This window comes from Gossypium hirsutum, chromosome A06, assembly GCF_007990345.1.
Source record: "Gossypium hirsutum isolate 1008001.06 chromosome A06, Gossypium_hirsutum_v2.1, whole genome shotgun sequence".
NCBI classification, from domain to species: domain Eukaryota; kingdom Viridiplantae; phylum Streptophyta; class Magnoliopsida; order Malvales; family Malvaceae; genus Gossypium; species Gossypium hirsutum.
The window spans coordinates 41,615,841-41,634,661 of record NC_053429.1 but is presented as its reverse complement, the minus strand read 5'-3'; the positions used below and the strand labels follow the sequence as shown (position 1 = coordinate 41,634,661).

The 18,821-nt window shown below is 33.8% G+C and overlaps 1 protein-coding gene across 1 annotated transcript; it reads right to left on the bottom strand.

The window, feature by feature from the left end:
- Positions 1-6,877: 6,877 nt before the first annotated feature.
- LOC107894907 (non-specific lipid transfer protein GPI-anchored 6) lies at positions 6,878-7,631 on the bottom strand. The gene is made up of 2 exons (XM_016820078.2): positions 7,252-7,631; positions 6,878-7,157 (listed from the first exon to the last, which is right to left on the bottom strand). Exons 1-2 carry the CDS (start codon positions 7,592-7,594, stop codon positions 7,039-7,041), a joined length of 462 nt encoding a protein of 153 aa, XP_016675567.1. The 5' UTR covers positions 7,595-7,631; the 3' UTR covers positions 6,878-7,038.
- Positions 7,632-18,821: the final 11,190 nt, after the last annotated feature.

The window sequence follows — 18,821 nt, the reverse complement described above, 5'->3', positions numbered from 1 at the left end:
CTTGGATGTGTGTTGATGCAAGAGGGTAAAGTGGTAGCTTATGCTTCGAGACAGTTAAAACCGCATGAGAATAACTATCCTACACATGATTTGGAATTGGCCACTATTGTCTTTGCCTTGAAGATTTGGCGACATTATTTGTATGGTGAAAAATGCCGAATTTTTACTGATCACAAAAGTTTGAAGTATTTGATGAATCAAAAGGATTTGAATCTGCGACAGAGGAGATGGCTTGAATTATTAAAGGATTATGATCTAGTGATTGATTATCATCCGGGAAAAACAAATGTGGTTGCTGACGCCTTGAGCAGGAAATTTCTTTTTACTTTGAGAGCCATGAATACGGGGTTAGCATTGTCTGATGATGGGTCAATCTTAGCAGAGATGAGGGTTAAACCGTTATTTCTCCAGTTGATTTGTGATGCTCAAAAGAACAATAGTGAGTTGCGAACCAAAAGAACTCAATGCGAATCAGGTTACGACTCAAATTTTCGAGTTGGACCAGATGACTGTTTGATGTTTCGAGAAAGGATATGTGTACCGAAAAACGATGAATTGATTCAGAAAATATTACATGAGGCGCATAGTGGCTGTTTATCAGTTCACCCTGGTAGCACAAAAATGTATAATGATTTAAAGAAGTTGTATTGGTGGCCAGGTATGAAAAGGGTAATCCAGGTACTCGAGGATATGCTTAGATGCTGTGTCTTAGAATTTGGAGGTAGTTGGGAGAAATATCTATCTTTGATTGAATTTGCCTACAATAACAGTTATCAGTCAAGTATACAAATGGCACCGTACGAAGCCTTGTATGGTCGTAAGTGTCGGACTCCTTTATATTGGACCGAACTTACTGAGAAACAGATTCACAGAGTTGATCTAGTTAAAGAAACCGAAGAGAAAATAAAAGTAATTCGGGATTGCGTGAAAGCTGCTTCAGATCGACAAAAGTCATATGCAGATTTAAAAAGAAAAGAGATTGAATTTCAGGTGGGTGATAAAGTGTTCTTGAAGGTGTCACCATGGAAAAAGATTCTGAGATTTAGCCGAAAAGGCAAGTTGAGTCCGCATTTTATTGGGCCGTACGAGATTACTAAGAGGATTGGACCAGTGGCATATCGGTTGGCCTTACCGGCAGAGTTAGAAAGAATTCATAACGTGTTTCATGTATCAATGTTGCGACGTTATCGTTCTGATCCTTCACATGTGATCTCTCCAACAGAAATTGAGATTCGACCGGATATGACCTATGAGGAGGAACCAATAAAGATTTTGGCTCGAGAAATTAAACAGTTAAGAAATAAAAGTATAGCCTTAGTGAAAGTATTGTGGCACAGACATGGGATAGAAGAGGCTACGTGGGAACTCGAGGAAGCTATGAGGAAACAGTATCCGAACCTCTTTACCGGTAAGATTTTCGGGGACGAAAATATCTAAAGGCGGGAGAATTGTGACAACCCGAATTAGGGCCTAATCGGAATAGTGATTTCGTGACCACAAATCCGAGATAGAAATAATCGTTTTATAATTATTTTGGGGTTTATGATATGATTTCATGATTTCATGAAAATTTCGTGATAAAATTCTGTGCATTTCGCGCTTAAGTTGAGAATAGGGACTAAATCGAATAAATTGTAAAACTCGTGTTTTAGAAGTTTTTAGTATGAAATTGCTTTGGGATATTAATTAGGAGGTCTTAAATAGCAATTTGACCCATTCTTAAGTTATGGACAAAAGTTGGACATGGAGGGAATTTTTTTGAAAGTTTAGTAGTAAGGGCATTTTGGTCATTTGCATATTAAATGAAATAAAATGGGAAAAATAACACAAAATTGGTTATCATCTTCATTAGTTGCTGCTGAAAATTTCTCTCCTCCATAGCTAGGGTTTCTTCAACTTTCAAGCTTCATAATCAAGAAAGGCGTGGAATCGACCTCGAACGAGGAAAGGAGAAAGTTTTGGAGTAAATTGCAAAATTCCCATATTTTGCACCGAGGTAAGTTTGTATATAAATAATACATTAATTTCATTTACATTTTTATATTTCAGCCTATTATATATATATTAGCTGATGTTGAAGTATAAATCGACTATTGAAAGAATGGAAATAAATAATAGAGAGAGAGATCCCGGTTGAACATTCGGAAAAATCGAATAAAATAGGAGCGTAGCTAGGTCACATGTATGGTGCCGAGTGCACATCATGTGTACAAGAAGGCTACGAGATAGTATATAGTAGCTAGGTCACATGTGTGATACGGGATGTATCCCATGTAGACAAGAGAGCTACGTGAGAGATAAATGTAGCTAGGTCACATGTGTGATACGGGATGTATCCCATGTAGACAAGAGAGCTACGTGAGAGATAAATGTAGCTAGGTCGCATGAGTGATTCCAAGTGAAGGACACCATGTAGACAAGAGAGCTACGAGATAAATCGGCTAAGTCGCATGAGTGGTACTAAGTGTTCACCATGTGTACATGAGAGCCGAATTAAATGAGATATGATGGTGGGGCTGTGTGCTGAAACTATCAAGTATCGAGGATTTTTCTGAATTGTTCAACGGGATGGTTTCGTGGTGACATTGTAGTCATAGACCTACACTTGTGATGTATGAAATATGATGAAAATGATTTGTAGCATATATATATGTAAGTTAAAATGAGGTTAGTATAAAGAATGTGTGAAAGAATGAAATTAGCATTAAAACTGTTTTGGACAGTAGCAGTAACATAATTTTGAAAATTCACCAAAAATATAAGGAATTTAATTAGAGGTTGAATGAGATGTGAAATTAAATCTTAATGAGATGTGAAATTAAATCTTGAGATATTTACAATTGTGTGAGACTTGCTCAGGATGACTATTAAATCCCCTGTTTCAACTTTGAAAAATCATTAAAAATTGTACAAAAAAATTAAGAAATATAGTTTATATTGGTAAATTCCTTATTTAATCTAGTTTTAAATGAAACAGGTTTCATGGTTATTTGAATTGTGTACTGAGAGAAATTCAATTCGTAATGAATAGAGGTCAGATCACTTGGGCTGTGTAACAGGGGAACTTTAACTAATAAACTGTACTAATTGGCTGAACAAAAAAATTCTAGAAAAAAATTAGTAAGAAGTTTTATGAGTCTAGATTCAGGGAAATTTTACGGATTTGAATTTTGAGTTTCGTAACTCGAGTTATGATTTATTTAGTGATCATGATGCAGGAGGGACAACTTGATCAAATTGGAGTAAACAATAAAATTAAAAATATGATATAATTGAGTTATGTTGTAAACATATTAGATTTCTTATTTGTTATTTATATACTTACTTACTAAGCTATAAGCTTACTTTCTTTTCTCTCTTTTGTCTTATAGTGTCGTCCAGCTAGCACAAGAGTCAGAGATCGTAGAAGATCCGCCCACACTATCAATACTCTTGGTATCTGAACTCAACATTTTGAAATATGGCATGTATAATAGACTTAGTTATTTTGTTACGTGTCATAATTGTCTAGGTTCAAATTACTACTTATAGTATCAAACTAATCATTTTGTACGAAGCCTTTGAAGTTGGTTTGTATTGTTAATGGCATATGTTATAATGATCAAATTGCACGCCATATTTTTGTTGGGTTTTGTTTAATAGTATATACTATAATTTGTTAATACCTCGTACCCTGTTCCGGCGACAGATATGGGTAAGGGGTGTTACAGAACACGGGTAAGGGGTGTTACAGATGATGTTGACCAAGTGTTAGCAACAGTAGCCATGATTGATCGAACCTTCATTTTGGATGTAAATCAGCTAGAACCAAGGGCACATGCGACTCAGGTTGATGAATCAAGTTTGTAGCACAAAAGGCTGGGGCATGTGAACTACAAGTCACTTGGTTTGCTACAAAAAATGAATTAGGTTGAAGACATGTCCAAGGTTGAGCCTAAGAAGGATGTGTGTGAGATCTGTCAACTTGGCAAGTAGACCATACTTCCTTTCCCTGTCAACAAAGCTTGGAGAGCTCAAAACAAGCTCCAATTGGTCCATATAGACATCTGTGGACCTATGAAGACCACCTACTTGAATGGCAACAGGTATTTTGCACTGTTCATTGATGACTACACCTAGTTTTTTTGGGTAAGCTTCTTGAAAAAAAAGTCAGATGTGGCTGATTTCTTTTGCAAATTCAAGGCATTGGTCGAAAACCAAGCCAGTTGCAAGCTGAAATGCTTAAGGTTAGATAATGGAACCGAATATGTGTCTCAAAGATTTAAAAAGATATGTGATGAAGCTGGGATTCAACACCAACTGACTACCATTTACACACCACAATAGAATGGTGTCTATGAGAGGAAGAATAGGACAGTCCTCAATATGGCTAAGTGCCTTCTGTTTGAGGCTAAAATGCCTAACAATTTTTGGGCTAAGGCTGTAGACACATCTGTTTACCTGCTGAATAGACTGCCAACTAATGTAGTTAGGGATAAAACACCCCTTGAAGCTTGGTTTGGACAAAAACCAATTCTTTCACACTTAAAAGTGTTTGGCTGTTTGTGCTATGCACTGGTGCCAGCAGAGAAAAAAACTAAGCTGGAAAAAAGGTCCATGCCAGGAGTGTTTATTGGCTATAGCAATGTCAAAAAGGGTTATAGGATCTTTGATCCATCGACCAAGAAGATTGTGGTGAGTAAGGATGTAAATTTTAATGAAGCAAGCTGTTGGAAGTGGGATGGAACTAATGCAAGTCTGTTTGATGAAGATCAGAATGACCTTGACCTGCAGCATGCTAAAATTGAAGTTGAAACTAAAGATGATTATGATGATGCACTTGTTAGAGGCACTAGGACACTAGCAGACATCTATGAAAGATGTGCTATAACCATGGTTGAGCCGTCCTGCTATGCTGAAGCTGTAAAAGAAAGCTGCTGGCAAGAAGCTATGGAGGCTGAATTGAGAATGATTCACAAGAATAACACTTAGGAGCTGGTTGATAGGCTAGCAAATAGAAAGGTTATTGGTGTTAAATGGGTGTTCAGGACTAAGAATAATGCAGATGGGTTACTGAACAAGCACAAGGCTAGGTTGGTTGTGAAGGGGGTACAATCAGCAGCAAGGAATCGACTTCTTTAAAACTTTTGCACCTGTTGCAAGGTTGGACACCATAAGGCTGTTATTTGCCTTAACAGCTAAGAAACAGTGGAAAGTAATTGGATGTCAAATCAGCATTCCTAAATGGATTTCTCAAGAAAGAAATCTTTATTGAACAGCCTGAAGTTTTCAAGGTCCCTAAAGAGGAACACAAAGTCTACAAGCTCAAGAAAGCCGTGTATGGCCTAAAACAGGCTCCAAGGGCCTGGTATGACAAGATAGATGCCTATTTTTCAAGGCTCAGGTTCACAAAGAGCATAAGTGAGACTACTCTTTATGTCAAGAAAGCTGGAGGGGAGACTTTGTTGATTGTGTCCTTGTATGTTGATGACTTACTAGTCACTGGCAACAAAGGTGAGCTGATTGAAGATTTTAAGAAGTAAATGCAAGACATTTTTGAGATGACTGATCTTGGTTTGATGACATACTTCCTTGGTATGGAGATAAATCAGGAAGAACAAGGCATTTTTATAAGCCAACAAGCATTTGCACTGAAAGTTCTAAGCAAATTTAGCATGTCAAAGTGCAAGCCTGCTGGCACTCCTGTTGCACTAGGAGAAAAGCTGTCAAGCACCAATGAGCATGATCGAGTGGATAAAAAGGGGTACAGGAGTTTGGTTGGTTGCCTACTCTAATTGACAGCAACAAGGCCAGACATCATGTATGCAGTTAGCCTGCTCTCGAGGTTCATGCACTGCTGCAATGTTGCACATTTTAAAGCTACAAAAAGGGTCCTAAGATATGTCAAAGGAACCTTGAATTTTGGTGTGAAGTTTGGAAGAACAAAGGAGCTAAAGCTTGTTGGTTATTCAGTTAGTGATTGTACTAGTTCAGTTGATGACATGAAGAGCACATCAGGCTACTTCTTCACTCTAGGATCAAGTGTTTTTAGTTGGAGTTCAAAGAAGCACCAGAAAGTAGCTCAATCCACTGCAGAAGCTGAGTATATTGTAGGTGCTACTGTTGTTAATCAAGCCATTTGGCTTAGAAAGCTATTGGATGACATGAATGCTGATCAAGTGGATGCAACTGAGATCAAGGTTGACAATCAGTCAACTATTGCTATTTCCAAAAACCCTGTGTTCCATGGTAAAACAAAATATTTCAAGATCAGATACCACTTTGTAAGGGAAGCAAAATTGATAAACGAAATCTGCTTGGTCCATTGTTGTTCAAGGGATCAATTTGCTGATATTCTGACCAAGCCATTGGTTGCTACAAGATTTGAGTGTTTGAGAAAGGAAATTGGAGTTTGTTGCTTAGTAGCTAAGGAGGAGTGTTCAAAAGGTGGCAACTATAGTAGCATGCATGTATCCATGAAACCATGCACGAGCAAGCAAGTGACCGAGCATCACAGCAGCAGCATGCTATTGTCCAAGGAGTAATTCGATTAATGAGTCCATGTGATAGTTGACCTTTTTGTTGTTTCAATGTAACTTTTGTATTTGCTAAGGATTATTTAGATACTTAACTGATTTAGTAGCTTTTAGGTAGTCATTATGCTGATTTAACAGCTTATTTACTTGCACAAACAAGCTTTGTTTTTTTACCAATGTAATCCATCTACTTATGTACATGTAATTTGAACTATTCAAGTAACGAGAGTTGCCAATTTGTTCTCTCAATTGTTCATCCGATTTGCTTCTATTTTTTGAGCTTTCAAATACAAAATTTTTTTGTTTTGTTTTGTTGATCTTTTGTTTAAAACTTAACACAAGTTATATATGAGGAAAAATAAAGAGAAATGATGGAGAAAATAATTGACATCACATATATATTTGTCTAAGACCCTTGGAAATAGCGGTCGGACACAAATGGAAACAAAGCTCCCCTATGATTATTTTCTTTGCTGACAATATTTGAAATACTAGATGCTATCAGAAAATTTTAGTAAAGGGATCATGAATATATATATATATTACCGGTGGCAGCTGGAGTGCTGCCATGCCCCTCTGTCAGCTTTTGATATCCTTCAAATAACTTTGCTTCCTGGGAGTTGGGTGTCAAGTGCAGGAGGGCTAGATTCACAACCAACAATAGAAAGCGATTCAGAATAACAGTTAAAAAATAAAAGGAAAATCAAAGGTCTGAATATATATATGTTTTACTTACATATACATTCTGTCATGCTAGCACTGGCTCGACAAGTACTAGGAAGAGTTCCCGCAAGAGTACCGTTGATCTTGAGGCCGAGGCTCGGGTCGTCTTTATCCTTAATCAACACACACAGGCATTTCTTGCTCTTATCCAGCACCTGTTTGAGCCCACTGCAACAATCTATGGTGGGTGTTTTTGCCTCTCCGCCGACGTATGGGAGACATGGAGCAAGCCCGACTAGCTGATTAGAACATTCTGCTTTGTCTTGATTGACATCAGAAAGGGCAAAACCAGGCATCATAAGAAGAAAGATCAATGAGAGTGTCGATGTTTGATGTTTGATGTTTGAACCCATCATAAGATATTTCCACTAGGAAGAATGAAAAGTAAAGGAGGAAAAGGAACTGTTACGGAGCTTTTTATATATTTATTAACTTTTGGTAAATTGCATAAATAGTCCAACAACTTTGGTTAACTATAAAAAGTTAAATTTTAATTGCTATCAAGTTATAACATTTTGGTTACTTTTCAGCCTTAATTAAAAACTGGTGTGCACATTAACTCTAAGGCTAATATCTAATTGCCCCCTAAACTAGACTTAAAATATTCAATTTGGTCCTTATTTTATAACTTTTTTTAATGATAAATCTAAAAAATATCAAAAAATTTTACAAAATTATTTTTTTAGGTTAAAGGGTCTAAAAACCATGAGCGAAAAACCATAAATCAATTAAACTCTTATATAAAAGTGAACACAATTAAACCCTCAATGCCTTCAAAATATCAACTGACTTCTTTCATTAATAAAAACCGTCATTAATCAATTTGATCAATAATAAATTACACTAAAATTTCTAATCCTATAGCCTTCGTTTCAAAAAATTTAAAAATTTCAACATTCAGCCTTCATAACAGAAATTTCTTTGAGCTCTCTTAGTGGGTTTCAAAATATCTCTTTGATTTTGTAAGATATTTTGGGATTTAGTAAGGTGTTTCGATTCATCATTTTATTTTTGTATCATCATTTTGTTTTACAAACCATTTATAATTGATTCGTCCTTCAATCTTTAACGGGTACGGAAGTTATGTAAAGTCCCAAAAATTTTTATTTAACACTTGGCACTATTACGATTAGATATAATGAAATTTCAAGAAAATTTGAAAAGAATAGATAGAGAATCTTCATGAAAGTGAAATTGATATTGGCAATGTAAATCAATGAAAAAAATTTAGAAGTGAAAATGTGACAAAAAAAAAGAATTAAATTGTAAATTCTAGAAAGTTTGAGGATTAAAATGAAAATTTGAAAAAAAAAGGAAATATGAGTTAGTATTGATTATTTGGCATGAGAATGACTTGAAATGTATATTGAAGTGATAAAATCACTTTTAGGCTAAATTAGAAAAAATTTAAAATTATAAGGACTAAATTATAAATTTTTTATTTTTACGGAAAGAAGAGTAAAGTTATAATTTTCACCGTACAAGGATGATATTTGAATTCAATAATTGTTTATTGTTGCGAAGAAATGATGGAAAAAGACAAAAAAAAAAGGACAAAATGATAATTTTATCAGACATTTTAGTTATTTCTAAAATATTTTATAATGAAAATATTATTTTGATAATATAATTGATATATAGAATAAATTTGGAGCATCAAATGTTAATTAAATTGATGTGATGGAATGTGGACCACCTATTAGGACTTTTGACTTGGACTAGAATCTTCTTTTTTGGTATTTTAAATTGGGAAAAGAAAGAGAGGAAACCGCGCATCAACCCTTCTTCCTTATTCCGGCCGTCCTTTCATCTTCGTATGGGAGAAATTGATCTTATTCTTTTTTCACCATCTTCGCCCGTATAGATTTTGATACGATAACAAATAATCATTTTTTTAAGAATTTAATTAGTTGAAAAATGATTCTAACATTTAGTATGTCAAATTTTATTTATCTTCTTTAAAATTTAAATTTTCTTTAAGAGTTACTGTTCCATTTCTCATTAACATGTCAATGTGATTCTTATGATAAAAGATGAGAAAGTTATTTTCTTCTATAAATTGGAAAGTTAAAAAATATATATTAAGATAAAATTAACCCTATTTTATATTGGTTTAAGGTATTAGTCTATTAATTTATTGTCTCCTTCTCACTTCCTACTACTTTATTTTCTTTATTATTTCAACGGATTCTTGGTAAGTTTATTTTTTCCCTGATTTTATTTTTTCCCCAGTTACAAATTTGATTTACCACTTGTATTTATATGAAATACTTAATATTTTTTGTAGAATATGAGTAGAATTATTTCATTTAAGCTATGTAAGAATTGTGGGTTAGACCTGTGGAGAAATGTGCCCATATTGTATTAAACATGTAACACCTAAACCCGGCCTAGACATTATGGTCGAATATGGTGATGTCACATAGAAGTATTTTTTTTAAAGTGTGATATCGTTGAAAAACCCATTCTCTATTTAACCCCTTTGTGAGATTTTAACGATGATTTTAAAACGTGTCATTCGTTTTCAAAATGTGAGTCGTTTGTCAAAAAGTTAATCATATTAAAACGTCATTAATTTTTAAAATGTTATTTTTTGCGAAAGCTCTTAAAATAGGTTGCGTATTCGTGGTATCTTTGAAAAACATTTATCTTTTTGAAAACTCGCGTCTTTTCCTACTGCTAGCAGTTATAAATCAAAACAAATAAATATCCCAAATTAAAAATAAAAATCCAAAGAGACCTTATTACAATAAAAATACCCCAACTAATAATACTTATAATCAAAATCAAATGCGAAAATAATAGCAGTTGTGTGACCACTTCTGAGTCTCGCGCTGCACCGATCCACCTAAGTCTGGGGATTACCTGCGCAGATAAACAGAAGGGTGAGTTTACGAAAACTCAGTGTGTAATCCCATATCAAACAACCATACAGTGAGCAAATACAGTCTCGACCTAAGCCCATTTCAGTAATGGTTCAGTTGTAGTTAGGGCCTTAGCCCATTACAATATCAATATCAATTTGGGTCTGACCCATCTCAGTGACAGTAACGGTACAAATATGCAATCAAGAAATCTTACCCAACCAGCTTCTACACTCCATCCCCGTCCAATCCTACACTCCATGTGGGGATATAATCAACCCACCCATCTCTACACTTCAAGCAGTACTGATTGCGGCACTAAATAGTATTTGTAGCAGAGCTGCCAGTACAGTACACTTCTTCCAATCATATTAAACACATCCCTATACAACGCATCATACAACATGTCATGTCATGTCATAATATTGCACATGTACTCAATGTAGTTAAAATAGCATGCTAAAATATAGTCATACATGATTATAGATCCATACATCACATAGGGGCAAAACAGTCATTTTATCAAATAGGGGGTCTAGGTAAACTTACCGACCCAATAGTAGGTCCACAATCGTCTCAGGCGACTCATGAAACCTTAACAGTCAAACAGTGAAAATGGGCCCACGGCCCATAATAGCCTTGGTCGTGTGTATTATGTAACCTGACCCAATAATTTCCATACGTCCGTGTGCTTTACCCGTGTTGGGCCCACATGCCCGTAGGGCCTACACGACCCAATTCAGCCCAACCATGAATTTACACATGGTCGGCCTCGTCAATCATACGCCCATGTTTAGTCACACGGGCTATTACACGGGTAGTTGATGCCAGTTTGGTGTCGACTTTACACACTTTTTGGCTTTTTACCGATTTATGACTAGGAGCAGTGTTTTAACACACCTCGTTTCTATTTGTCGAAAGAGAAGACTGCCCACACCTTTAAACCCTACACTTAATCAAGAATCTCCAATTACTCAATTAAACAAGTACTCAATCGAATACACACAAACTACCCCATTTGTTTAACTCACAACAACATACCTTCGATCAAGTAAAAATGGGAGTTTCATCCACGCTAACGCCAACTAAAGATCTTTCACCCTTCGAAAAGTTCTTAAGCACCAACCAAAAATAGGTAAGCACTCAATCAACAAGTAACAAGATAATACTATGCTATTACACTTAAATCACCCAATCGACAACCACTTACCTTGATTGAACAATTGAGGCCCTAACCACCTAAATCATCGAAAAAGAATGATTACTTAAGCCCTCGGTTACAACCTACAATTCAGCCAACCTCCTATTAACAACTATTCGAAAGAAAAATTTGAACCAAACTGAAAATTAGACTTACCGAAACGAAAAATTGAAGAATTGTAATGACCACAAAATCGATAGAGAGAAATGAAGGAAAAGTCAGCACAGTGAGGGTAGAGGAAAGAGTAGTTTCGGCAATGAAGAGGAAGAAGAGACGAATGGAGAAAAGGGCAGGGTTCGGCTACAAGCAAAGAGAGTATACAGCCAAAAAAACCAAGATGAGAAGAGAGAAAATTACTAACACCGATTGAGAGAGAGAAGAAGAAGTATTCGGCCAAAGAAAAACTGATTGAGAGAGGGAGAGAAGAAGAAGTGAAAATCGGTAGGCAAGGGGATTGTAGGGAAGAGAAAAAACCAGAAGCAAAATTCGGCACACTAGGCAAAAAGTGAGCTATGATCGATTTTTTTGACAAAATGGGACTCCCATTTCAGCATAACCTCTAAACACTCCCCTCACTTGACTCCTCAAAACTCTCCCACCACTCCACTATCCAAATCCCAACATTTCCTCCTAAAATCCCTCCATCATAATCCCCTCAACCACCAAATTAAAACCCCACACAACTCTGCAGTATTTCGGTCAACCTCTACTACCACACGGCATAGGCAGCAAAATAAACACTCCATTGCACATGCCAGGACTCGAACTTCAAACCTTAAGTAAGAATAACACGCTACTTATCCCCTAAACCAGCAGGCCCTTTCTATCATGTTATACCCATATTTATTTAAAAGCCTACTGACTAGATACAGAGGTTTATTCATATTAAAAACAAAACTTTTGCACAAGCCAAGGCTTGAACCCAAGACTTCTCAGACTCTTCCTAGGGCACTTAACCACTAAAGCAGACATGTATTTGTGTAACACAAACATACGAAAATAAACATTAAGGATTTTTGGGGGGCGTTATAAAACATGTAACTATTTTATATTTATTTGAATGATGAATAAATAAATATAGTTAATTTCACATTTCACTATTATGTCTTTTTTATTTTATATCTTTTATATTTTGCATGCATAGCAAAATTGTGACAAGAAAATATTAGCTCATTGATTGTCTAAAGCTCAAACTGAAGATAAGTGGCATTGTAAAGAGCGTTTGCATTGAGAAAAAGAGAATTTACTTTAGTAGATAATCTAAATGAGTTCATAATCCCATAAAAGAATCAAAGTGAGCATTTGATTTAAATACTGTTATTATGTTGTCTACAATTCCAATTGGGGAGATGACTAGTCTTGGCTATCAGAGCAGTTGACTCCATGAGTAGAGACATAAATGTATTCATTGGTAGAATGATACATTAGACTAGACCCAAGATGAACTAATTCTGAATCAGTTTGCGAATTAATTCACTTGTGACGTTCATGGTGTGATTTACCTAAATCCTAAGTTAGTCACTGACCATGCATATAAAACTCATGTGCTTTGATATAAGTGGAGGCTTATGCTCTAAAGATGATCGAGCCTATAGTCTGTATGTTGGGTTCATAACTTGCGTATGTTACGGCTTTACTAGAAATAGTGGAATTTATAGTTCAATTAAAGAGTTAATGATATCCTCTCATTGGTATGTGTGGATTGATAAATATGGAACGTGGCCACGGGTTGCTTATTCTTGAACGAGTTATTTATCACAGTCATTTGTTGACAGTGATCATATTAATCATTAAGAAGACATAATGCTGGCAATGAGATAAAATAGGATTGTATTGAGTGAATGGATTTAACTCAAAAGAATCAAGAATATCATATGAGGGTAACACACACATGACGAGGTCATTGCACAAAGCAGTTAGATGAATTGCTTTCGTAAAAAGTATACAATAAGTTGTTTTCAATCAGGGTACTTCTTGTGGACTGACTCCATAATTAAGTAATTGTGAATTATTGAAACGATGCTTCTGGACATAATTGCAATCACTAGAGCCTAATTGTAAATGTCTGATTGGTTCCTCCGCTAGCTCAACAAAAGCTCGACCGGACTACATTTGAATCAAAAGAAAATTCTACGACTTTGGGAATAATTTAATTGAGTCGATTTATTCGATGTGGAATTAAATTAGGTGGTCTTAAGAATTGTTCAACTAGAGAATTTGATTAAAGAATTTTCTTGAAAAAATAATTTAAAAAATATAAGTGATTTTTGAAAAATTAATTTTGATCAAGTAAAATTAAATTAATCAATTTAATTAAAACTAATATGATATTTTTGGAAATTAATTTTCAAGTTAGACAATTGACCAAATGGGTAATTGAACTTGAAAATTGGATTGAGATCGTAATTTGGGCTTGGGGTCCCAAAACTGAGACTAAGACCCAAAAATTGGTCGAACCGGGCCCAAGATGTGAAATTGAGTCGACGGTCCAACTGGTGGCTAGACCGAACCTGTCGGGTCGTCATTGATCTAAACTGAACCAGAAAATTTCTAGAGATATTTTATTGATTTACAACTTGACCCAAAGTTTAGAGAAATTACAAAATTATCCTATTGGTAATTTTTGTGAAAAATTTTCTGATTCGAAACTAGCTCACACTCGGCAGATATGAGCTCGAGGATAGTGGAGAAGGCTACTCGATCGAAGTGCTCATCCTAGACAAATTGAAAAGGTATATTTTTATTCAGTGTTTATTACTTTAGATATCAAAACTAAGATCTTGTTTTGAAAAAATTTTAAAACTTTGGTTTTTCCATAAATTTATTTTCTGCTGCATTTTCCAAACCCGTTTTTCCAACAAGACCGCCTATAGCTATACATTCTTATGATTTAATTATTTTTAGTTTTGCTCAAAGCAATACCTGAAATAAACTCTTTTTTATATTACTATGGGTTAGTCTTTAGCTAAAAAAAATGTGATTTTAAGTTTTTTTTTTTAAATTTATTAGCAAAAAGTTTTTATATCCATGATTTTATATACGCATTATTATATTTAAAAAATATATGCAAGACAAATCTGAAACAATTTTGTTTTCAATTAAAATTATACTTAAAAAATAATTTAAAAATTATCAATTAAACTTTATTATTAAGTACAAGTTTACTAGAATAATGAGTGAAGTCACGACGTCAGGTCGTATAAAGTCTCAATGTCACTTACTATTTGGTCATGCTGCAATGTGAAAAAGATGAGGTCGCGACAATGGGGAAGGAAGTCGCAACGTCGAGATATTGAGGTCGCAAGGTAACTTGTTGTATGACCCCAAAGCTTACCAAAAGTTTTTGCAAATGGTTACCTAATTGTGCCTAAACAAATTCAACATAATACCTAATTGCATTTAATATTCCAAGACACATTCAAATCTATCCAAGATCAAGACATCTTATACATTATACTAAAACATGATTGAGTAATTTCATAGTAAAAAAACATACAATTATGCACTAATTAAAATTCAAAGTTTATAAACATTATAGGTCCTAAGATGACTAAAACATTCCAAAAGAACAAAATCATCAAATAAGCTTCATAATGCTCCCTAAACTTAGGTACATACCATTTACAATTTAAATTCAAAATGAACATTACAATCGATTGGTTGAGCTTAGTTACGGGTATTTGGATGCTTTTAGAATCTCATGAACTAATCAATGGTTTACTCATCATGTAACAACCTGTTTTCCAATGCTGTTGAAAATAATGGTTTCGAGACCACAAATCTGACAAGTGAGTTCGTAGATATTATTGCTTAATATTTACGAGTCAAATATAGTATTATATTGAATTTTGATTTAATAATTTAACCTATTTGAATGAATAGTAAAGTTCAAATGGTTTGTCCATAAAGTCAAGTGGTTTTAGAAAATGAGGTATCAGGATCTCGTTTTTATAAATCAAGCCCATAAATATTTTTATTAAATATTTATAGAGTACTTATATAGGTGTACAAATATTTAGTCTAAAAATTTTAATGATTTGTTAATTAATTAAAGAAAAAGGACTAAATCGTTAAAAAAATTAAAATTTAATCATTATTAATTAATATTGGTTAATTGAGTTAAAAAGAATTTCTGCAAGGCTTGAAATGAAAATTAAACCATTATAACTTATAATGGACAGTGGTTGAGTAGTTTTAATTGTTTAAGTTAAAAGTTTTTAATTAAAATAATATTGAAAATAATTAAACATAAAATAACAAAAGAAAACCTTACCATCTTTTTCATTTTCTTCTTCCCCACCGAAAAAGCCACCACGGAAGAAGAATTTGAAAGCTTCAAACACCCTTAGCATTCGGCCTTCTGCATGGTATGGAATTTAAGTCTGTTTTTAGTGATTTTTATATTTTTGAAATCGTTGTAATTTAATTTAGCTAATTCAGTGATTAATTTATGAATCTGTTAAATGTTTTGAATTATGTCATTAGTTAATTTTGTGATATTTTTTAATTTTTCTGATAGATTTATAAACTTGATAGTTAAATAGGACAATTTTGTAAAATGATTTTGGTTAATTTTTAAGTTTAAAGACTAAAATTTTAAAATAGTAAAGATACATGAAATTTTTAAGCTTGATTCAACTAGTTTGTACTGGTTTACAGGTCAACTAATTTTTTACCTCTTACAGGATCGATTCGACTAGTTATCTAGTTCGGTTTAGATAACATTTTATTTTGAACTTTTTGTTTTTATTTTTATTTTAGTTTTATTTTTTGAATTTTAAAGATTTTTTATTTTTTTCATATTTTTATTTTTTAACGAATTATATTTTTATTTTTAAAAATTTATATATTTTTTAATTTTTATGTTTTTTATTTAAAATAATAAAAATATTAATTTTTGAATTTTTCAAGTACTTTTGATGGTTAAGGATTGAATTGACAAATAACTGTAAATGTTGAGTGCTAGAAAAGTTATTTTATCTTCGACATTGTTAACTTTAACGGAAAAATTAAATAGAGGGACCAAGATTTTTAAATAAAAAAGTATAGGGACCCAATGTTTCAAAATTAAAGTATTTGGACTAAATTTTAAATTTCAAAATAGTATAGAGACCTTGAGCGTATTTAAACCTTTATTTTTTTTCTTATTGTTGTTGTTAAGCTTAATTAAACTTAATCAATGGCCATCATTTAATTAGAAAATGCTTAGTAGATTTTAATGGCAAGGATCAACTCTCTCCACGATCTTAATCTTAATGATAGTGTAATTGCTCACAAATCTTTGGTGTAATAACACACTAAGAACTTGCTTAATCTCCCATCTAGTTTCTTAAATTTTACTTACATTGGAATTTATTCGTTATGCATTAATTATTAAATTATTTAACTAGTTACTAAATAATTCTATTATATAGTTCTTTTTTTATCTCGTAATTTTTTTATTAAATTTTTTAAACTAGCTCGATTTAAGAAATTCAGCCTCAAAATCGAATTTACCGGCACTAACGAAAATCAAGTCATTACTCAAAAAAATGTTTTTAATTTTTATTGGTACTTGTGGTTAGACAACCGAAAACGTTTTACATGCACTTGCCTAGTCAATGGTCAAAGAACTACGATAAACTCAATACCATTTTTAGGTAAGAAAGGGTGAGATATGCATGTTTTTACCTATGATTGCAGGACTCGTTGGATAAGGAACTTGAGGAGGGATCAAGTCTGACCCTGTTAGATTAGGGAGCTCTGTTAGCAAAGTGTCATGCACACAGAAGGGGGGATGTTTAGAATCTTCACCATAAGGGCGACTATATTGTATTTAGGTTGTCCGGAGTTAAGACAGTGAAACTTTGCTTAAAAATATTGTCTCCATTGTAAGTTTTATAAATAGGTAATACAGTTTGATTTTAAAATAATGAGTTCTAATCTTGTGTATGAAACCAGTTCAGTTGTGACGTCTTATACCCGGATTCTACGATTGGGTTGGATAAAGGGGTTACAAAATTGTAACAATTTCTAATTCTAATAAACGAGCTTAACTTATCTACAATCTTATTAAACAAAAATTCTAATTAAAATTTTAAGAAAAATTCTTCTTACCTTAGTGGATGGCTCATAGCTAGACTTGATCAATGGTCGAGTCACCTGCCTAGGCCCGAAGGCTCGCCCAAAAAGTGAGAGGATTTGAGTAAAAATATAGGCCTAAAAAATGAGCTTAGACAAAAAATAAGGTTCATTTTCTAAATTGGCAAAGCATCAAGTAAGATTTTTTAGCCCAGACCCAACTCTAATTTGCCTAAGTTTTTGTCATTGTTGTTTTTTGTTGTTTTGTTGTTTTTTGCTATCATTTTGCTATTATATTGCTACTATTTTGTTGTTATTGTTTTGATATTGTATATCTCTTGTTTTATTATTAATTTTTCTAGTATTTTAGAGGCATTTATTAGCTAAGTTGCAACTATCTTAATGTTATTTAAGTATAAATTTTTTTTAATGTATTTTCAATTTATTGGAAAACATTTATTTTAATGTTTTTAGTGTATTTGAAGTATTATAATATTTAAATTTGTTTTTATATAAAAAAATTTAATACGGGTGGGTGGCGCCGAGCTTGGGTTTAACATATTTTATCTGGATTTGGTTTAGACAAAATTTTAGACCTTTTGTAACGCCTCAAAATTTCTATTTTTATCTTTGTGTGATCTTGACATAAATGTGTATCCGCTTCAGTGGTTAAGTGTTCTACGTGTGTGTGTAAGGTCCTAAGTTCAAGCCTTAGCTTTAGCAATTTTTGTTATTTTTAGGATTAAGCCCTATCTTTGTTCAGTGGACTTACATTTAATTGCCTGCAAATTCATATCAGAATGAGCCTGTTGGTTCAAGTGGTAAGGGTGTTGGTATGTTGGAGGTTCTCTGTTCAAATCCTTGCACGAGCGTGGGTATTTATTTTTGTTCGGTTTTCTGAGAGAGTTCTGATGGAATTTGGATTTTGAGAAGTGGGTTAGTGGGAGAGTGAATTTAGGGATATGTAGGTTTTTTTCGGATTATCTCATAATTTCTATTATTTTATTTTTGTTGTTTGAAATTTTTCTTCTTTTCATCAAGAAAGAAATCTGACATTTAATCTCTTCCTTTTCCCTTCCTATCTGTCTCTTCCCCATCTTTTCGACCTGTCGTTTCACTTTTTTTTCGTTTGGTTCCTAAACCTGTGGTTCAATCGTATTCTTTGGGTTGTTAGATTCGTCTCTTTGGGCAAGGATCAATTCGTGGAACAGAAAATCACACCTCAACGGTTTAGAGGGCATTAGCAGTGTCTTGGTGGTGATGGTTCTGGAAGGTTCAGGTGTGTTTTCGAATCAAAATGATACCAAGTGTGTACCCGAAACATAAAAAACAAGGTTTCAAAAAAAGTCGCAAAAGGCTACTGCCGACACCACATGGGTGTGTGGTTGCCCGTGTCATAGGCCGTGTGACAGGACATGGTCGTGTTGTAACACCCCGAACCCGAGACCGTCACCAGAG

Coding starts and splice junctions, on each gene's coding strand:
- LOC107894907 (XM_016820078.2), bottom strand. CDS start 7,594: ATGATGGGTTCAAACATCAAACATCAAACATCGACACTCTCATTGATC. Junction 7,158..7,251: donor TAGCATGACAGAATGTATAT/GTAAGTAAAACA, acceptor TTGTGAATCTAG/CCCTCCTGCACTTGACACCC.